Below are 23,013 nucleotides of genomic sequence, written 5' to 3' on the forward strand. Positions count from 1 at the left end.
AATGATCTTCACTTTTACTCTCCCCCTGAAGGTCATTTGTTATGAAAAAAGGTTGTTTCTCTAGGAAACAACATCCATACTAACATATATCTTTCCTGTTTTGGGATTAAAGCACTTATACCCTCTTTTATTTGGTGCATACCCCAAGAATACACATCTCTTTGCTTTTGGGTCAAGCTTAGATCTAAGATGGGCTGGAATGTGGACAAAAACAGTACATCCAAAGGTTTTTAAATCCATCATGGTCATATTTCTAAGATGGGGGAAATTTTTTTTAAGAAACTTAAGAGGTGTTTTATACTTAAGGACACGTGAAGGCATTCTATTTATTAGATAACATGCTGTTAAAATAGCTTCACCCCATAATTTCTTGGGTACATTCATAGTAAACATAATGGCACGGGCAACCTCAAGTAAATGTCTATTTTTTCTTTCTGTGATCCCATTTTGTTGAGGGGTATCGCGACAAGTTGATTGATGTTCAATTCCCTTTTCCTTAAGAAAATTTTCTAGGTATTCATTAAAGTATTCCGTACCATTATCACTACGCAAAATACTTATCTTAGTTTGAAATTGATTTTCCACCATTTTATAGAAATCCATAAACAATTTCTCGACATCAGATTTTTCACTCATTAGATATACCCAACTTAGTCTAGTGTGGTCATCTATAAAGGTAACAAACCATTTTCTCCTAGAAAGAGTAGTAATTTTTGAAGGACCCCACACATCACTATGAATTAAATAGAAGGGTTTACAAGCACGATAAGATTTTGACTTATAAGGAATTCTATAGCTTTTTGATACTTGACAACTTTCACAAAATAAGATACTGCAATCAACATTGTGAAAAAGTTTTGGAAATAGATGTTTCATATATGGAAAACTAGGATGTCCTAGTCTTTGATGCCATAGCATTATTTGATCAAAAACAGAAGTAGAACTACTAACATTACTTAAGCTAAAAGCTTGTTTATTCTTAGTGAGATTGTCATTGAAGTAGTAGAGTCCATCCACCACTTTAGCACTGCCAATCATCGTCCCCAAATTCTGGTCCTGAAATTCACAATGTGAGTCAAAGAAAGTGACAAGACAATTAGAATCTTTAGAAAGCTTACTAACAGAAAGCAAAATTGTAGGATAATCTTGGAACATGTAGGACATATTTTAGTTCAATGGTGTTGGAGAGTTTGATTGAGCCTTTGCCAACAATGGGTGAAAGGCTTCCATCAGCAATCTTTACCTTTTGATTTCTAGAACATGGTATATAGGAGTCAAAGAGCTGACTGGCACTAGTCATGTGATCAGAAGCTCCTTAATCTATGATCCAAGGAACTGGAGTAAGTTTACAAGAAAAGGCACTAGGAATATCACCTGTTTGTGCTAAGGACACGCTGGAAACACTAGGTGGTTGGCTGGAATTCAGCGATTTAAGAAGCTGATCAACTTGCTCCTTGGTAAAAATTTGGTCAACCTTCTCGCTTCATTGGCTGATGGGACTCCACGACCACTTCTTTCACTGTGTCTTGTGCTCTTCCAATCTGCAGGTTTCCCATTGAGTTTCCAGCAGTTTTCTTGGGTATGGCGTGGTTTTTCACAATAGTCACACCACACCTGAGGACGATTATGGTTCTGCTCTTGAGTCTTGACACGTGCAGCATTGGTATCAGCAACAATAAGGGCTAAGTTTTCAACAGTTCCAGTAGTCCCTTTCTTCCCCAATGACCCCTTGACAACTCTCTTCACGTCTGACCTCCGAGAAGACTTCTCCAATAGATGGCAGTGGCTGTCAACCAATAATTCTACCCCGTACTTCATCAAACTCCATGTTCAGGCCAGCAAGGAATTTGTAGATCCGAGAATTCTCCACCATCTTATTGTAATGGGCTTGATCTTCAGTATTTTTCCACTCATAGGTGTTAAATAGATCCAGATCTTGCCAAAATCCTTTAAGAATGTTGAAATACTTGGTCACACCTTCACTTTCCTATCAGATTTCTCCAAGCTTCAATTCGATCTCATAGCATTGGGACTGATTCCCAAAACCAGAGTACATTTGATTAAAATTATCCCATAGCTCCTTCACCATTGGATAGCACATATAGTTTGCACCAATATCCTCCTCCATGGCATTGACAATCCATGCCATAATCATTGAGTTTTCTGCATCCCAAGTTGCATAGGAGGGGTCAGATTTCTCTGGTGCCTTGGTTTTTCCTGTTAGGTACCCAATCTTCCCCCTACCTCTGATATACATGCGCACGGATTGAGACCACCTAAAAAAGTTTTTTTCATTCAATCTAATGCTGGTGATCTGGACAGAGTGTGTGTCAATAGGCTTGGGCAGTGGTAATAGGTGTGGTTGCCAGAGTGGAATCGGAGGAAATTTCTGACATGGTGACAAATGAGAAGGAAGGCTACTAAAGACAGATTTAGAGGCTAGGGTTTACAAGGTAAGAGCAACCTGGCTCTGATACCATAAAAACTTCAGAAAAGATGAATCAAAGTTGTAAGATTCATACATAAAATAGACTGTACAACCTCTGGTCTTTATAGAACCGAAAAAGAGGAAAAAATAGTAAGAAATAACTACAAATATTTACATCTAGATTATTTCCCGGAATAGTTAGATATATATATATATATATTGACTAAACTAATATTGTACAGATCTCAACCAAATCAAGGAGATTTGGTCAATTAATCAGAAAGATTATTTCCTGATTTTTGTGAATCATGTCAGGATTCTCAATAGGTTCTATAAGTTTAGACATGAAAATACTCCAGGAGAAGTCGGCGGATATGGGTTTGAAGTTGAAGAATTGCAAGGTATGGTTTCTATTGGGGAAGTTTTGTATCCTAAAAGATTTTGTTGTTATCTTAATTTTAATGGAGGATATGATGGTTGTGTCCAGAAGTGACATCTAGTTCTATTTATTGTAGTTTATTGTTTTTTTCTTAGCTTCCAAACCTTCAATTCTTTATTGGTTTTTGACATTTTCATGATTTGAATCAATTAAAGCTCAAAAATCTCATTTGGGCTTATGCAAACAATTCCAAATCTGCTTAATTCAAATAGGGTTTTAAAATTTTTAATTTATTATTTTTTTGGAATTGTTAGTGGATTTGAGCTTGTCGGTTGATGAGTAAATGCCAAAATGTTGAGAGAATTTAGGTTTTAATTCAATGAGTAGATAAGAGCTTTGTTGTGGAGCTTTTGATTTGATGCAATGTGCAAAGTGAAGGATTATTAATATGGAGTTATTTTTTGTTTGAATTGCAGAGGAGGGGTTTTAACATCCACAGAAAAATGGGGGTTATGTCGAGATGGGTTGTACCTGTTTGAGGTAACCTCTGTTGTTTCTATCCTTCAATGTGTGCGAGGTCAAAGACAACCTATGAAGCGATACAAAAAGTTGCTGGCAGAGTTATTTCCTCGTAATCAGGTGGATTTATAGCTTGTGTAAAGCTTTGAAAGTATATGAGAATTGCATTGGTTTAATTGGTCTTGCTAATGGAGGTATGGATTAATTTTTAACTTGTTTTGTGTTTTCGGAATGAAGATGGAGTATTGTCCGTAAGATGGGTTTTTAGTTAAGGTTTGGTTTGCTTTGATATTTTAGCTATGTTTCTAGTGGTGTTTTGAAACATGTGAAATTTGTAAGATGGGTTTTTAGTTAAGGTTTGGTTTGGTTTGATATTTTAGCAATGTTTCTAGTGGTGTTTTGAAACATGTGAAATTTGTTTTCGTATCATAGAAACGTTTAAAAAAAGTGGAAGGTTTATTGTTGCTTCGGCTACTAGTAGTACAAATAAGGTTACTCAGTTACATCGTTAGAAGTCTTATACATTTTAGAGGAGAACTTGAATGCTGGCAATAGAGACGTCAAGAAACATCAAACTTATCACTTTTAGTATCTGCCTTGCCTTTTACAGAATTTCTTTATGGCTTCTGATTCACACCCCTCCACTCTCAATCTCCTGAAAACAGGAACAATCTTAAAAAGAAAACTGAGGCATTTCATGTGCTTATTTGTATGCTGGATGCTGAACCAAATGATAGAAAAATTGTTATGCTTTGTGAATATGCTTCGAAAAACCCATTACGAATTCCCAAGGTATGTTTTATCTTCTGGTTGACCCATTACTTTGCATGTCGATGCATACATAAAACTTCCAAACTGAGCAAATCAGCCATTTTATCTTTTACTTTAGACTGAAATGCATTATTTTTTTAAAAGTAAAATGGTTACTAAAGCTACTCTATTCACCAATCCCTTTCCACTTCTGCCAAACTTTTAGTTACTTTTGCCTTATTCTGATTGTGGCCCTTTTTTTTTTCTCTGTTAGGCTTCTGTGCTATTCTATAACTGCTATACAATAAATTTATCAAGAATTCAAATTTCATTCTCACAAGTGATTCTAGTTCCAGTTTCATCCAAATGAATAAAAACTATGGGTGCATTTGGTTTATTATTTTGGATAGGATTTTGGGAATAATATTGGGTAGTTGAATAGGAGAGTATTACGAGGTAAAGTTTAAAAATTTATAAAAAAGCTCCTAAGTTTACTAATTTAATTAAACATCCCAATATATAAAATGATAAAAATAACCCCATCACCTGCAGTACCAGATTCCGGCCACCACCACCACCGTAATCTGGATGAAAAATTGCGTTACGACACAGATTGGTCGAATCTATGTCGTAACGCATCGTTATGGCCTTTTCCGGCCAGATCAACCACGGATCTGGCCAGAAAAGGCTAGATCTATGGCCTGCTGTGGCCGCGACGGCTGAAAAAGGCTAAAACAATGGCCATCTTTGGCCATCACTGACGGCCAGATAGGTGAATTACCGGCCAGTTCTGGTTGGTAATTCACCATTGTGGCAGATTCCAGCTACCACCGACAGTGGTTGCTGGAATTTGGCAAGTATGGGTCATGGGGGTGTTTTTGTTAATTTTTAAACTTTTTTCAGGGGGTATTTAATGAAATTAATAACCTTATGGTGTCTAAAAATAATTAAAAAAATAGGGTAATATTTCTGGAATAATGTGCCAAACATTATTTGGAGAATATGATTGGGAATATGGGCAGAAATAATAAGCCAAACATGCCCTATTATGCTGAGGATACTAACCTGGGTGAAATATAAAGATATATGTTTGAGATCTAAACAACATCTGGATCCAAAATTATCTCACAGTATATGGTTTTGTTTTGATTTAACCATCCAATTCTATTCTCAATCTTTCTTTCAGTATCTTGTATGCACAAATTACTGATCAGCTAGAGTGAACAAGTTGCAAGGATTTATGGAACGAGAATTTTGGATCTGTAAAAGTTGTGGCCTGCATCTATAAGAAATTCTTATCTTCATGTAAGGAACAGAAGTGTGATGTATTTTTCTTTTCTATTCTTAATCTTTCCTTGTTCTTTTATTCTTCAAAGTTGGGAGCTTCAATAGCCTAATTGGAAAAGGTTTTTCTTGATTTCTAGGCTAGGGTTTCATATGTCAATAGATTTGATTTCTAGGCTGGGGTTTCATTTCTAGCCTAATGAAAGATTTAATATCCTTGTTAGAAGAGGGCAAGAAGATTGAAAGCAAGCTCATGTAGGAAACTACGTATAACAGACTCCCTCCCTCCTTTCCTCCCCCCCCCCCCCCCCCCCCCCAGTCATTGACGAGCAAGACCCCTGAATGCGTCTGCGTAGGGGACTTCAAGGCCATATAAAATATGAATCATATCCAACAGTTATTAAAGTTATTATTATTTCAAAGGGAGAGCCACCTCTTTTAACTGTGTTTCTTGAGTTGTTCTTTGTTTTAATTAGATCTTGTATGATGAGGAGTACTAACATTTTTAGAAATTTTGTTTTAGTATGAGATTGGTTCAAGAAGTTCAAACATTATATTCCAGGAGAAATCAATGGATATGGGTCTGAAGCTGAAGAATCGCAAGATATGGTTTCTATTGGGGAAGTTTTGTGTCCCAGAAGATTCTACTATTATCTTAATCTTAATGGAGGATATGATGGTTGTCAAGGAGTGACATCTAGTTCTGTTTTATTAATAAATTAGTTTCATCCTCAGACTTTTGTTAATCATATGTGCTCTCTCAGGCTCAAGGAATTGTTTTCCTAGGAAAAATGGTAAATTTTGAAGAGATTTTGATTAAAAAAAAAAAAAATTGATTATCTATATAACATATTTGATATTATTAAAGTATAAAATAAAAGTAATCAGCTAAACAATTTTTAACTTAAATGAGTTCAAATTTTAGAAGTTTGAGAAACTACTAATCCTTAATATAGTTTGTTCTCGTTTTACGAGGGTAAACTTCTGAAAATATTATAGTTGTTACTTAGTTATCTTTTATTCTTGTTGTTGTTCATCTCTAACTTTTTATATTACTCCTTGAATTAAAAAATTGGTGTTGTAAACACTACTGGATACAGCATGACTCATGTCTAACTGTGCCTAATACTTACATGTGTAGTTACCAAGGAATGTACTTTTACCTGCCTTCAAAAAATGCATGTACTTTTATTGTCAAGAAACATGAAGATATTGGTTGTGTTTGTTTCTTTATTTCTTACCTATCCTACCCAAAATACATATTGGTTTCCTTATTCTGAAAATCCAATTTTATTATATTCAACTATTTTTAAACCCTCTAGGTTTGTTAATTTAACTAAACACCCCCCGAAAAAAAGTTTAGAAATTGATTAAAACACCTCCACCCACCCACATTTGCCAAATTTTGGAAGGTGGTCTAAATCTGAGGTAATGGCGCACTACTAGGCGGTCTTTGGTTGTAGCTAGTCGTCAACGGCGGTTGAAGACACTATATCGTTGGCTGTCGTTGACGACCAAAAGTGGCCAGATTTGGCATTTTTTAGCAAGATTCACGGTGGATCTGACCGAAAAAGGCTATATCAGCACACGACCGACCAGATCCAACCGATGTTGCGCCATTACGGCGACTGCCGGCCACCCTTTGGTGGTGATGGCCGGCTGTCGGCATTTAATGGGTGGGTGGGGGTGTTTTTGTTAATTTTCAATATTTTATTGTATGGATGTTTAGTTAAATTAACAAACCTAGAGGGTGTTTTTATTAATTTTAAAATCCCACCTTGTAATAACCACCCAACTCAACTTTTTCAAAAATCCTACCCACAATAATAAAACAAACACACCCATTATTGTGAACTCCTTGCTTTAAACATTACTCCATTTTGACGGAGGCTGCTTTCATGTTTGTGTTTCTTTAATGTCAATGATTATACTTACTCTAAAGGCATAATGAATGATTTAATATCCTTGTTAGAAGAGGGAAAGAAGATTGAAAGCAAGCTCATGTAGGAAAACTAAGTATACTGAAGATATGTTCTTGTCACCTATGATAATGTTTATTATATGGTATTAAAAGTACATCTTCCTTTTTATTTGTGGCTGGTGGATTTCCTAGATGTACTATATTTGGTGTACCAGCTCTAAAATTAGATTTAAAATCACAAATTTATTCTAGATTTTGTTTAGCTTTTGATACTCCAATCAGGTTTTTTGTGCTGATTTAGTGGACACCAGGTGCACATATTAGTGTAATTTTATAGTTCCTTAGCCAAAAAAGAATATATTGATTTTACTTCTAGTATGTTTACATTTCTTGCTTGTATCTGGTATGTAAGTAAAAAAGTATGGTTCTGGGATTTATGAATTGCTCTTTTTCTCTATTTTCTTTAGGCATTGTCATTATTTCTATTGCTTTGTTTTCTCTTTCTTAGTTTTTTTTTTATTTTTTTTTCCCTTCTTAGATATGGACTGGATCTAAGAACAGAGGGAAGCATTATAATACAAGTCACAACAATTGAATGTACATTTTACTATAAGTGTAGGGAGTCTTTTATAGTTCTTCTCTTCCTCAAATATGTGGAAGGAACTTTGATATTTATGATATCTCATAAATTCATTGTTTATTCTTTTGTTGCTTGATTTCACAGTTATATTGCATCATTGTTTTATTTCTGCAATTTTTCTGTCCTATTTGAATATTCAAGCTCTTTCTTCATTATGAGGACATTTGCTAGAGTTCACTATTCTTGCAGGCCATTATTTGCCAGTAGTTTATTAGGGATTGTTCGGACTCTTTTGGAGCAAACTCGATAGGACAAAATGCAGATTCTGGCTTGCAGTATTCTTGTTGATTTTATTAATGGTCAGGTGCGCAATGGATATAAAGTGAAGTTAGAACCATGAGATTAATTTTGACATATTTCAGCTTGATTGCTCAAGTAATACATGTTAGATTGGGGAGCGCACTAATAAAAGACATTTGAAAATAATCTGCCATCCCATCAATGAACTTTTTAGTTACATTTTACAAGGAGTAAGAGTGGTGATGGAGCTCTCCAAAAATGTGATGGCTTGAAATCTATTAAATACGTTTGATGTGCTCAGTGTAGAATAATTCATTTATAGGCACTAAACTACATCTACCAAATAGTAGAAACTGTAAACATGATATTTATTATGTTTATGAACTGATAATGACTTGTTGAATTGAAAGTAGATGGAAAGTACATACATGTTCAACTTAGAAGGTCTCATTCCTAAACTTTGTCAATTGGCTCAAGAAGTGGGAGATGATGAAAGAGCTCTACGCCTACATTCAGCTGGAATGCAAGCTCTGACAAACATGGTACAGTTTATTTACCTAGTGTATTACTTTGTGAATGCACAGACTTAATGCACATTCCTACTTGAATGCAAGCTCTCTCTAACATGGTGCAGTTTATTTACCTAGCTTTGTAATGCACATTTAGATACACATACAATCAAACTTAATGCACGTTAATCTTTATGGCCAGTTCTTTTAAGTTTCTTTTTATAATTTCTTGTTTCTTATGTTGCTCAAAATCTATTTATGCAGACTGTTGTAATTTAATTGATTTTTGGTACTTATATCTGCTGTGAAATGCCATAACTATTTTTTACCTGTGTACACTTTTGTTGTAATCTTTTGCTTTTTTTAACTTCTAAACTTCTCTAAGGCATTTGATGAGAGGACTTAACGTGATTGTTGAAGTTTGGATTTGGTAAGGTTAGGTACATGGTAGTTCAAGTCCTACACTTCCTAGTCCTTACATGGGAGATAATAAAGACCTAATTAATTTTAATTAAAGTCTAACTAAAACAAGACAAGCTAACCTTTTTGTGAATAGGAATAATTTTTGGCTTTTGACTCGCATTCCTTGTTTAAGAATCTAGGTGTGGCATCACTTTTTCTTGCTTGCGGGAGACAGTGATTGAACATGAAATCTGCTTCTAGTAGCAAGCTGGTTCTCTGCATTACCTTTCTGGACCACATTGTCTGTCACTTCTTCTACTTGTCAACAGGTCCTTTATCAAACTTAGAAGATGTTGAATTGATTTTATCAATTGGCCTTTAATACATGAATAGATAATTATTAAATTCTTTTCTCATAACTCCAACATATTCTATTGACAAACTTAATTATTTTTTGGTTCAAATGTAGAGATTTCATTTGTTAATGTTATGCCACTATTAATAATCTTTTCCCGCTTCCTATGCTTAGGTGTGGTTCATGGGTGAGCAATCACATATCTCAATGGACTTTGACAATGTGAGTTTGCTTTTCCTCTTGTTTGTTCTTATTAGTTTTTTTTACTTACGTGATGTATGTAATTAATGTCATCTAGTTTATAGGTGAATTTTGGGAAACATTTTTTTTCCTTATTATATTTTAAGTTGGACTATGAGGTAAACTAGCAAGTGTACAATGTTTGCTTTTCATGTTAATTTGAAGTATTGGAGAACTACCTCGATCTTCAAATGAAACCAGAGGATGGTAAGGAAGCGAGGCAACATTCTCAATCTCAGGACCAGTGGGTTCAAGAGAAGAATCTCATGGCTCATCTTTTCCAGATATGAGTAAGAGGGTTTCTTCTCTCCAGAATCCTGTGACTAATCCTGATATGTATTCAGCAATGTGAGGCATCATTTTTTACTTCTTGGGTGTATATTCCTTGTATAAGGAGATTTCTTAAATGTAGTTAACATACTTAGCTTTATATGAACCCTGTGACTAATCCTGATATGTATTCAGCAATGTAAGGCATCATTTTTTACTTCTTGGGTATATATTCCTTAGATAAGGAGATTTCTTAAATGTAGTTAACATAATTAGCTTTATATGCCAATTTTACAGTGACACTTCCAAGAGCCCCTCTTACGGGTCCAAAGTTTGCTTGAATAATATAAGCCAGGTTGGCTAAGGAAGCTACAACAGTGAGGCATGTGCTTGAATTCCTTTTCCATCATTTTGATGTAGAAAATCATGGGTCATCAAATACAGCAGTTGCCTGTTCTGTTATATTGTATCTGCAGTTGCTTTTGGAGGAATCAGGTTACATATGGAATTTAATGCTCCATCTTATTGCAATTATTTTTTATTAGTTTTTCTGTGGATATAATTGATATGATTTTTTTTTTTTTTTGTTTAATCTCCAGGAGAAAACTCCCACCTGTTGCTATCTATCTTGATCAAGCACTTGGATCATAAGAACGTTGCCAAATAACCTCGTGTATAGATTCATATTGTGGACGTTGCCACACAACTCGCACAAAATGCGAAGTCGTAGGCCTCTGTTGTTATCATTGGTGCAATAACTGACTTGATTAAACAGTTACGAAAATGGCTGCAAAATGCAGCTGAATTATCTAATGTTGTAGATGATATAGCTAAATGGAATGCTGATCTTCAATATGCCTTAGAAAATTGCATTTCACAGCTCTCAAAGAAGGTTTTATTGTTTATGTTTTTTATTTTTTGAAGCGTGAGTTAAAAATATTTATGCAGGCATTCCATAAATGCAACTGTCACACAACTGTTTGTACTTAACAGGTTGGCGATGCAGGAGCCATTCTTGATATGATGTCTGGTTTGCTAGAGAATATTTCAAATAATACTGTTATTGCTAGTAACAACAATCTTGGTTGTTCATGGGACTGCTTAAATCAGATTGTTTCTTCCATCTCGAACATATCATATTACCAGAAGGCAAGTGTACTTGTTGAAATCAGAGTATACTGTTCAGTTATAAGAAATTTGGAGAAACATCTCATTTTTGAGGATTTCTATTTCAGGCTTTTCCTGATGCTCTGTTTCATCAGTTACTCCTAGCAATGGCTTATCCAGACCATGAAACCTGAGTTGGGGTGCATAATGTAGTTTCTGTTGTGCTAATGCCATCTTGGGTCTCCCCTTGGGCTCAAATCAGGGCAAGGATACTTCACAAGCTGTTTCTAGCATCTTGCCAGTCTCTGCGTCACATAAAGTAAGAAGTGGAAGTTTCTCCTTTCAGGATGAAGGTAGACTGGTGGAAAAACAGTATGAAACCCCAAAATCCTATAATTTTTATTTAAAGAGTGTTTTAGTAATTATGTTTAATCATCTACCTGTCTAAATTATTTTCCGCAGATAACTTCCTTCCGACTGAGTAGCCATCAAGTGAGTCTTTTGCTTTCATCAATCTGGGTTCAAGCAACATCTGCAGAAAATAACCCTGCAAATTTTGAGGCTTGGCTCACACTTATAACATTGCTTTATTGTTTACGCGATTTAAGGTGATTCATGTTTATGTTGTTTTCCATTGTTTTTACTTTTATCTCCTCTGTGTTCCTTTTTCAAATATTTTGAAAAAGTGGAACAGATTTTGCATGGTCTCATCATTTTTCTTTGAGTTTTTATGGGATGCCTGAAGTTTGATAAAAATTTTTGTGGTGCATTTGCTTATGTTAAGGGGAGTTTACCCATTCTAAATCAAGCATGTCAAGGTAGTGCTTCATCTCTTCTATAACACCAATAATGTCAACAGGTTTTTTAGAAGTCCCACTCTAAGGCAACGATGATTTTATCATAAAGATGGAGCTTCTCAATAGGATGGCAACTGCCCCAATTGAGTGATTGAACTCTTGATCGAGTGCTAGAATGAGATTATAAAGATCAGTCGATTATCCCATCCTTATAAGGGAATTGGTTTTTTTGTGGTGCATTTGCTTATGTTAAGGGGAGTTTACCCATTCTAAATCAAGCATGTCAAGGCAGTGCTTCATATCTTCTATAACACCAATAATGTCAACAGGTTTTTTAGAAGTCCCATAAGAGAAAGGCAACGATGATTTATCATAAAGATGGGGCTTCTCAATGGGATGGCAACTGCCCCAATTGAGCAATTGAACTCTTGATCGAGTGCCAGAATGAGATTATAAAGATCAGTCGATTATCCCATCCTTATAAGGGGATTGGTGATTGCTTTCTTATAAAATTGAGAAATGAAGGTGTCATTTCTTTTTGGAGGGGCAACACTATACATATCCTTGAATTCCTATTTTTAAGGTTTTTTTTTTTTTTTTTTTTGCTTACTTATAAGTTTCCTTTGATCTCATTTGTCTTCATATTGAATCATTAACGAACATCTGCTCGATTTTGAAATCATGAGCTTGCAAAAAGATTCGTTGATGATTGGTTAATGTCACTGAATCCTGGCCTACTATTTTAAAATTAAATGTAAAAACAGGCTCAAAACACAGCTACTGAATCTTATTTGGAGAGACCTTTATAGCACAAGCCAGACAAAAGTGAGTACCTGAAGAGATTGGTCGCAACAATCAGTTTATCAGTAGGTGCATCTCTTTATATTCTTTATCCCCTGAGAGATAAATGTACGTAGGTACATACAATTGATACGATTTGTTTCCAGTACTCATAAATGGGATTCAAACTTTTGTTTTAGTTGGTTTATTACCCATTGGATACTTTACATTGTAAAATGATGATGAGAAGCTATCAAGTACAAGAGTTCATTGCATGCATTTTCTCAAATCCTGAAAACAGAGGGTGTTAGGTCTCTTTACAGAGGTGCAAGTGTACAAGTCCTTAAAAATACTATCATTCTTGGTCTTCTGTGGGCTAGTGTCAGGTTATTCTGAGCAAAACTGCCTGCTGGAGAGAGTAAGTCTGGTGATGAAAATGGTGAAGAAAGTTCCCGTTAATTAGTATTGTTATATGGAATAAGGGTTGAGATGTTGGTCAAGGCATGATATGACGATAAAAAAAAATATAAAAATTATGCTTTATTTTTCATTTGAGATTACAGGAGAGTTGTAATGTTTAACCACATGAACACATTTGATGTTTAATGTTTTACCAATGGATGTAGTTGTAATGAGATTAATTTAATAGGAAGACATAGTCCCATTGATCTTTTACTTGTTACAAAATTCCCACCACTAAGAATTCGACAACCCCTTTCTTTTTTACACAAAAATAACACAATTTATAAGCTATTGAACAATATATATAGGGGGAAAGTTCCGCAACCCCTCTTATTTAACACAAGTTTATGTTGATGAAAGAAAAATTAGTAGTTATCCAACACTTGGTGGGCCTGGTGAAAAAAGAGTACTAATAAAAGTGGTTATTATAACTTTTACCCAATTCTAAATCTTAATAAATTAGTTGAGGTGCATATAAACAGTTTGTCTAAACACCTCGGGTGAAAAAAAAAAAAAAATTAATGATCAAGATAAGAATGAGTTGGAAATTACATATATGTAAATTAATTTATATAAATTATCGCTCTCATATTTCTTAAATCTTTTTATTTATTTATTGTAAAAACCTCTCGTAATTAATTTTACTAAATCTCTCTTCCATATTTAATTCTCAAGGCTTTTGTTTAATTAATAAACTTATCAAAGTAATCAAACCGCTTAAAAGTATCCTTAAACAAATTAAATTAATAAAATATGTCACTCATATTACTTTTGGAACATCATTCAAATATATGTATAAACTACGTTTAAATTAAATTATTGTACTCAAAGTGTGACTACACTCACCAAATTATCAAAGTCATCATTTTATTTATTTTTATTAATCTTTAATATTCTCAAACTCTTTTTATCATATATCCTCATACAAAATTTTATAGTTTAATCATACAATGTTACTCATTAATGCAAAAAAACTAAAATAATATAAAATATTGAAAAATGAAAAGAAAAAAAAAAGCTAAAAAAATCGCTACAAATTAATATTCAAGGATTTCTTCTCTTTTTTTCATTCACTTACTAAAAGGGAAAAAGATTATATATTAAAAAGTTTTAAGTAAATGGAAGGTAGGAATACGGGAGAGAGATTTTGTAAAAATTAATTAAAAGAGATTTTTTTTTACGATTAATGAGGAAAAAGATTGCATTAATAAATTAATTTTATAAATATGTACTTTCCATTGCATTTCTGTCCCACCAGTTTCACGCCTTGGCACTACCATGCAAATCAGCGTTGCCAATGCTATGCCCTGAAGCCTATGCAGCAATCATTTTGCCTGAGCATGCTTTGCATGAACATATACAATGATACTAATCCAATCAAATGCACTAAAGATCATTTATTTCCTGTAATATTAGATATGTGAAGAGTATAATTTGATAGTTTATAGTAAAATGCACTATTGGGACCTTTAGTTCCCTTTTTCACGAAGAATGGATCGAATGAAATTCTGCTTGGCAGAATTGATAAGAAATGAATTTAAGCTACTATGTTATTTCCTTCTACTCTGGAACAACAAAAAATGATAAGTTTCGTAAGCAAAACCGAAAAATCTTCTAAACAGAAAAAGTTGAAAAAATAAATACAGTAACAAAACAGGTCTTGCAAAGCCCGGGGAAAGGAATGATTCGACAAGTAGTAACAGAAATTATAGCATGAAACAAAAAATATAGCCAGAAGTAGCAACATATCTACAAATTCATCAGTAAGTAAGAAGATATTTTAAGACCACAAACACAATCCTAGTTTCGCAAACAAACATGAAAATACAATATTTCAAGATGCACATAGAATCATGCAAAAGAAGACATGCATAAAATTCGTCAAACCACGATTAATTTATGCTACCGGGAGGTAAAATCGCCCCCTGCCCAGACCTTTAGATCATCATTCAATCAACCCTTAGTCCACGATCCAAGAGTCTAGATTGCGGGTATCGATACTGCCTGCTACTACCCTTTTATGTTAAAGCATTAACCAAAAACATTTCTCACAAGATCCTAACCAAGACAATTCAAAGTAGATACACTATAATCCAAGAAAACATCAAGAACGTATACACCACCAAAATAACAAAACAAACACAAACTTACTGGACTGACCAAACTAGGCCTCACAGCTTGCAAACCATCAAACATCAAGTAGAATCAAAGTTAAAACAAAATGAATTAAGTTGTAGTCACATTACAAATAATAAACAATCAGATACGCTAATGCATAAAATAAAAAATAAAAAAAATCAATTCACAGGGATTGAACTGAACTTTTTCATTCCTTTATCAAAGATAAATACATTCAAAATTTCATTGAAGATATTCCACAAACAGATGGTGAACATGTTGAAAACAACACCAGATGTTAAAAAATTTTCAAACCCATTTAAAGACACAAAATTCATAAGAAATACACAATGGAAGAATTTAAACAAAACCCAGAAACCAGTTTGTTTAATATTTGGCAGAAATTGAATGGTGTTCGAGGAATAGAGAGCATTGATTAGATGGAAAAAAAAAATTAAGCTTAAATTTCAAAGAAAATGTGTACCTCCGGAAATAAAAATAAGAGAGGGAGAGAAGGCGTCCTGTCCTGTGTTGGGACTTTAGATGTTAGAAATAAAAATTGTGAAATTATTTTTAATTTATTCAATGAGAAGTTTCTAACCATCATTCTGCCACAGAATGTCAGAGGAAGTTCCTCTTCTGTTGTCTCTCTTTGATCAGACCAATCGATGGAAGCACTCTCGGTCTTTGAGTTGCCTTCACTTGAAGATGCAGGTGAATTAGGGTCTTCGGATATATCTCGACACAAGTGTTTCAATATGAAAAGGGCGGTGTCGTAACACAGAGACTCAAATTATATAAAAAATATATATTACACGTGCAAAAGCACATGTACTCAGCAAAATTAAGCAATATCACATGAAAACTGCAGCTACACAGCCATAGAGTATTAAGTTATGAACAGATAGGGTCAAGTGCTGTTGTTTTAAAAACGTTTAAGCTGAATTGGTTTAATTATTCTACCCAGGGTTACTTTCTTCTTCAAACATACAAAATAATTATACATTAATGCTAATAAGAAGCAAGGTTAATGAGTTCGTATGATTAACACAATGCAAGCACATAAAGTAGAAAGGGTAATTTTTCTGATTTCTAATGAAAAACAATTTTTATGCTCCTTGTTTAAAGAAGCCTTCAAGACCATGTGATGGTCACAATGCAAATTCATATGCCATCCAGATGCAACAGGGTACAGCTGCTTCAAGGCCAATTAGCTTAGCTGGTAATTCTCAAGGTGTTGTCTTAGAGCTAAATTTTATTTCGCTTCCACCAAGTGACAAGTGTAAAATGTTATGAGATTGTGGAGTTGGAAAAAAAAAATATATAAATCCCCATTCAATGAACTATATATAACATCTTCAGAATACTCTTTTATACTGACTAATTCTGGCTTTTCTATGATTAAAACCATAAACTCTAACACATTATATGCTCCACGTTTCTCAGAAAGATAAATGTCAAAGATGTAATCAAATATGCTTCATATAAGTCTCAAAAATGCATGACAAGCTTCCTTGAGGGAACTATTGAGATACCACATTTCATTGGGTAAAAAGTATGGAGTTATCAAAATGTATAGAAGAAGACTGAATACAGCCTAGTAGTCTATAAACGATAAAATATTTTGGTTCAGCGTTGAAAGTACTTACGTATGCAATCGAATGGCTTGTAAATAAGGATGATCAAATGTTTTATCCTACATTATCAATATGAACATTATAAGAAGTCCACAAATGAGCTAGCAGTGACGATATGTAAAACAAAAGTAAAATATCATGTCTATTATTAATAAACAATGAACCATTCAGGCAAAATGTTCGACAGTGGAAACTCCATATCCTCGATGTATTTAATAAGCATCTTATACTATGTCCATCACCATTTGAACATTCTTCTCATGGCAATTGGCAAATATTTATGTTCACATGGTATTTTGCAAATTGATGGTAGAAGAGGCTACGAAGCTAAGGACTGACAAACAATAAGACACCGGCATTCCCAAATCCCAATACCCTCATTGCCCATCAAAATAACTCCCAGGGGCTTCAGATACATAATTCATCTAAGATAGTAGAGCTATGACATTCTGATGACAACAATACATAGGAATTTAAAAAGCTCCTGAGATATAGTTTCACAGGACAACAGTATTGCAAGCAGTTACCTTTATACATAGGAATTTAGAAAGCTCCTCAGATATAGTTTCTCAGGACAACAGTGTTGCAATTAGTTGCCTTTATAAGCTCGTTTCTTTTCTTCTAAATTTTCTGAAGGGAAGACATCCTTAAACTAAGATTATAAACTCTTCAAAAGGGCTAATCAATATTAAACATTAAGACCTTCAAGAGGGAAAATGATGGGTCAAATTTATGACTAATTATAGGCATCAATGGAGGGTAGTAGGTATCAACTTAAAAGCCTAAATAACAGTGGTATAGACACTCAAAAATTAGCAATAACATGATATAGCAGTAAATGCAACCATCGAACTGCACTACAAACCTGAAGCATGTGATCTATCCGTCCTTCTCCACTTCCAGTTAGCCTCTCCATCATTATAACACCATATGATCTTTCTTCTCTTTCTTCGGCATTTTCTGCCACTGCCATATACACAAAAAGATTGTTGAGTGCATTCAAAAAATATGGAAAAGAAACCAACATGGATTAAGTGAAATTTCATTTATGGGATCAGGGCTTTGTTGTTTACTTTTAATATTATCTTTTTTACTACTGAACAATGGAGGGGAACCCTAAGTACAAGAATGGTGGGTCCCTTCAGCCATTGTTACTCATATGTGCAAAAGGAGGTTAACATGAAGAAACAGAAAAGCACTAAAACAATAGCAGTAGAAGATTACATTAACTTCTAGGGCATCTGCATTTCTCGATTGACAAACTGTAATTACTTTAGCCAGTTTCAATAGCATAAAACTGAGAACTTCAATACTCACACATGATCAAAAACCAAAGACCAAAACATGTACATGATAATTCTGGGTGAACTTAAGAACTAAAGGTCAACTAATATTAAATTGATACATCGATGTTATATATACATAGAAACATATATAAAAGAATAGCTACTGAGTCGGAATTTCAACAAAATTAAATTCTCCAACAGTGAACAAAAAAAACCACCCTTAGATACATACATAATATTTAGTTCAAATTGAGGGGAAAAAAATGACACTCTGACAAGTATGATCAGTCTGGGTTAAGTAAAAAAAGAGCTACACCGAACAAAGTTGAACCTCTGATGAATTTAATCCTCATAAAAGTTATTCCAGAAACAGAATTTTAACTTCTGAGGGAGATACAAAGAACAAAAATGAGTCTTGATTCTAAAGCAAATACAATACTTAACTCTAAATTCAAACTGGTCATTGTATATTCGCTATGTATGTATATATTGACATTATTAATTAGTCTGAGCAGGAGAGTTAAAGCATAATCCAATAAAGCTCAACTCATAAACATGTAGCATAGTCTATATTACAAAGTTGAGAAATGAAAAGCCTGACCACCATCATGCTCTATAGTAAGTGTAAAGAAACAAGATAAGCCCAAAAACTGAAAAATAAAAAAGAAATATGCCTTTGAAGAAGTTGAAAAGAGAAACTAACAATGAATAGTATCAGAACCCACCCTTACAGAGTTGAATTGGTCCACTATTGCCTGAGAACGAACAGCTACATCTCAAGTAAATTCCTAACTCACATTTATAAGGATGAATTAGAAAGTGGGAAAATTTCTTTTAAACAAAAAATGCTCCACAAAGAGAGAAAGAGGAAAAATTTTAAAACCTTAATTGTGTGGTGCTAAAGGGAGCTTACCTGGAACCCATATATGAAGCCTCTTTCCACCTCTATGGTAAGGGATAATAACTGGACGTACGGTGAGGAACTCTTTACAAACAAGTGGTTCTACTCTGTGTAAGAAACCACAACATAAGACACCACAACACAACATCCATAATACTTTCCAGATTTATAAATATCAAAGACAAAAATAGAAAAGAAAAAAACATATAAAACCATACATGTCATTCACAAGAAAATAAAGCATTCAAAATAATCATAGTCACATTGGTTTTGTTCTGAGTCAAGAAATGTGCAAACGCATGTGTAACATGAGTTACTGGATTCTTATCACCTTGTGCAAGAGTTTGTGGCATTTAATAAAATACTGGAATGTGCAAACTTTGAACCAAATAAATATTTTTTAATTTGTTTTAACAAGAGGATGTCAACAGAGGGGGGACATTAGGGAGAAAAAACCATAAACTTGTAAGAGAGCAAAGAGAGAGAGAGAGAAAAGAAACAGGGAGTATTACGAGGTAAATTTTAAAAATTTATGAAAAAGCCCTTAGGTTTACTAATTTAACTAAAGACCCTAACATATAAAATGACAAAAACACCCCATCACCTGCAGTGTCAGATTTCGGCCACCACCGTCGGAATCTGGCCGGAAAATTTCGTTACGGCACAGACCGGTCGGATCTGTGCCGTAACACGTCGTTATGGCCTTTTCCGGCCAGATCCATGGTGGATCTGGCCGGAAAAGGCCAGATCTACGGTCTGTTATGGCCTCGAAGGTCGGAAAAGGCCAAACAAGGGCCATCTTTGGCAAAAATGTGGCCGTCGTTTTCGGTCAACGACGGCCATTTCTTAGGCCATCACTGACGGCCAGATCTGGCCTTTTCCGGCCAGATCCGTGGTGGATCTAGCCGGAAAAGGCCACAGTGGTAAACTTCTGGCCATTTCTGGTCGGAAGTTAGGCCGTTGTATAGATTCTGGCTATCACCGACGGTGGTTGCCGGAATCTGACAAGGTGGGTTGATGGGGGTGTTTTTGTTAATTTTTAAACTTTTTTTCAGGGGGTATTTAGTGAAATTAATAACCTTATGGGGTTTAAATGTAAGTAAAAAAATAGGGTAATATTTCTGGAATAATGTGCCAAACATTATTTGGAGAATAGGATCCAGAATAGGGATAAAAATATTAAGCCAAACATGCAGAAGATTTTTGTTTATTCTGCCTTTACTATTACCTAATAGACATTTAAAATGTTCACATCAAGTCTCTCATTAAACTTTGTTCACATATACAAAAAAATGTCCGAAAAAACAGATGGTGATTTTTCTTATAAGAAACTGATAATATGTATTAGAACAACATGAGTTACACCGGTGGACAAGCTGCCAACAGAAGAACAAAAAAAAGCAGGGTAGGGGTAACAAATCTATACAAGAGAAGAAAATAAAAACTAATAAAAACTATGCGGTGATAATTTTCCTTATCCTGGCCAAATGAAACCAAATTATAAATATTAACCCAAAACCTCTTCCCAGTTAAGATGTATAAACAAAAAAGAACAATCTTATTCACGAAGAAAAGTTAAATAGTCAAAATCTATCATATAATTCCCATTGTTACTTCTCTTTGCTTAGCAAAAACCAAAGGTGATTTCGAAACATTAAATAAAACGGTTCCTCATTACATTCACAGGCATTCACAGTGTCGGTGAGGTGTTTCAAATAATAATTGACATGCCATTATTGCAGCATTTTATGGCGAAATACAGTCCACCACTTAAAAGGTCAGAAAAAAATAAATAGAGCATACTGTAGCATTGATATGGATGTGCAAAGACAAACCTATATGCTACAGGATCATATGGGTGAAAAATGTTGAACATTTGACGACAAGCCGGCATCTCTTCAATTATATTTTCTTCATCCATATAATCTTGCCCTTTTCCTGAACAGAGAAGGAAAAAACAACTAAAAAACTGGATTTCTAGAGCTTCAAGTATGGAACCAAGTATAATAGAAGTTCCAAAGAAAAAAGCAGAAACTAAAATTAAAATCAACAAAAGATGAAGATGTTTAGAGGATGGTTGAAAATACGAATTTTTTGTGTTGAAAATGCATGATTGCCTGAACTAGCATCAAAATACACAAGAATTTATTACATATTACATATCTATGAGCTTCTAAAAAAACATATAACAAAAACTGCCAAAGTTACCAGCAAAGTAATGAAAAGAAATTCTTCTAACTAATCATAATTTATCCTGAATTTCCCACTCAAATTGATGTAAAATCAAGTCCAATAATGAAAACGTGAAAGCCTTTGAACTTCAATAAAGATCTAATGAGATTCTAAAGATGAAAGCATTTCTCAAAACCGTGAGGAACAAAAGTATACTTCATTATCCACACCCACGGCCAAATGATATAAATATTTACAAATATACAAAATACTTCTCTGAATGTCATGTTGCAACAGTGAGAATATTCACTCATCAAAATTTCAATCATACAAGTGTATTGAGGATTACCTATTCCAATACGGATATTTCGGAGGGCAAGGAAGACACCAAGAGGTGATCCAACAGCAAAGAATGTGTAAACCTGATATGTAAGAATTAATGTCAAATCAGTAACAAGATTCATCATCTTAAATTTATAGCTCGTAAGAAGTTCCGTTTCTGACCTTGAATTCGAGCTTTGCGTACTTAATATAAAGGGTATAACTCTTTGGTTCATCATCTAGCAAAGGTTCAAGCTTCTCAGAAATGGGTTGCTTTGGCTGTCTATGCTCAAGATGTGACCGTCTATGCTCAAGATATCTCCAACCGACCAATATTCCAGTTTAGTGTGCATAGGATGAGAAGCAATTTTAGAACTTTTTTTGATAGGAAACTTAGATAGTGGATCAAGTATCCACTACTACAAAACAACCCATCTAATTATGCTCTAAAGCTTTAGAAAGACTATCATGAACCTGTGCAGAAAAATGTCATTTTAAACAAGGAACCTGGATTGAAAGAAGCTTTATAGTTGAATAATGAAACAGCTTAGTCATTGGGAAATAGAAATGAAAGAAGAGAAGGTGAGAAATTGGAAACAAGATAAACAATACCGAGTTGATAATATCCTGACAGTAGATGGGGCTCATGTAGTATAACACATCATGAACTGTTGCACTCAGCATGACATGCAAACCCCGTACACCATCTAAAGTAATCTTTCCAACTGCAGTTTCACAACTGAGCTTCAAACGTTTTCTCCACTGTAACACAAATACAGTGGCATAAGAAACACACTTCAGTGTACCGAATAGCACCAATATAAAAAAAATAGAGAGAAGATTTTGCTATGGAAACAAATATAAAGTGATTGAGAATACACACTTCAGCATAGAAAATGACAACAATATCAGAAATAAAAGAGAGAAGATTTAGTTAAGTACCATGTTGAAATGTAAAATAGGAAATAGGATTATTCTTATTATAATATAGGAAACATAATTATTCTCATTTAGGTTAGGATCAAAACCATTAAGAATTAGATCAGTTATAATAGGAATGTAACAATTTTCTTCCTAGATTAGTTTTTTGTTTTTGCTATAAATTCAGTGTACATTTCATTACGAATATACAAGTAAATACAAGGTATTTTTTCACATGGTATCAGAGCCAAGTGTCTGAAATTTCAAAAAAAAATTTCTCTCTTTCTCGGAATTTTTCTTCCGGCCACTGTTCTCCGGCAACGATCAAAGTCTGGTCTAATCACACCAGACTGATGCGCACGCACCCTCATGCGCAGTTCGTTTTTCCAGCAACCCCTCCTCCGATCTACTTTTCCGACAAGCGTGAGTTCTCACCGCCACCAGAATCTTGTTCCTCTCCACCTCGCCGGCACATCCCTTCAAGGTGTTTCCGTCAACTTCTGCTCCGATCTGGTTTTTCAACGAGTGTTCTGTTTTTTTGGCAAGTATTCTGTTTTTCCGATGCACATAAGTT

At 34.3% G+C, this 23,013-nt stretch overlaps 1 protein-coding gene and 1 pseudogene across 1 annotated transcript; one reads left to right on the forward strand and one right to left on the reverse strand.

Annotated features, from left to right (window-relative positions):
* Window positions 1-2,736: 2,736 nt before the first annotated feature.
* Window positions 2,737-16,497, forward strand: LOC116121460 (annotated as a pseudogene).
* A 2,550-nt stretch (window positions 16,498-19,047) lies between these two features.
* On the reverse strand, window positions 19,048-21,871 carry LOC116121462 (phospholipase SGR2-like). Its single transcript, XM_031407416.1, has 5 exons — window positions 21,820-21,871; window positions 21,702-21,757; window positions 21,547-21,619; window positions 20,861-20,963; window positions 19,048-19,127 (listed from the first exon to the last, which is right to left on the reverse strand). The coding sequence occupies exons 1-5, from the start codon at window positions 21,869-21,871 to the stop codon at window positions 19,112-19,114; spliced, it is 300 nt and encodes a 99-aa protein (XP_031263276.1). The 3' UTR covers window positions 19,048-19,111.
* Window positions 21,872-23,013: the final 1,142 nt, after the last annotated feature.

The sequence above is a fragment of the Pistacia vera genome, unplaced genomic scaffold (assembly GCF_008641045.1).
Source record: "Pistacia vera cultivar Batoury unplaced genomic scaffold, PisVer_v2 Contig985, whole genome shotgun sequence".
Lineage (NCBI taxonomy): Eukaryota > Viridiplantae > Streptophyta > Magnoliopsida > Sapindales > Anacardiaceae > Pistacia > Pistacia vera.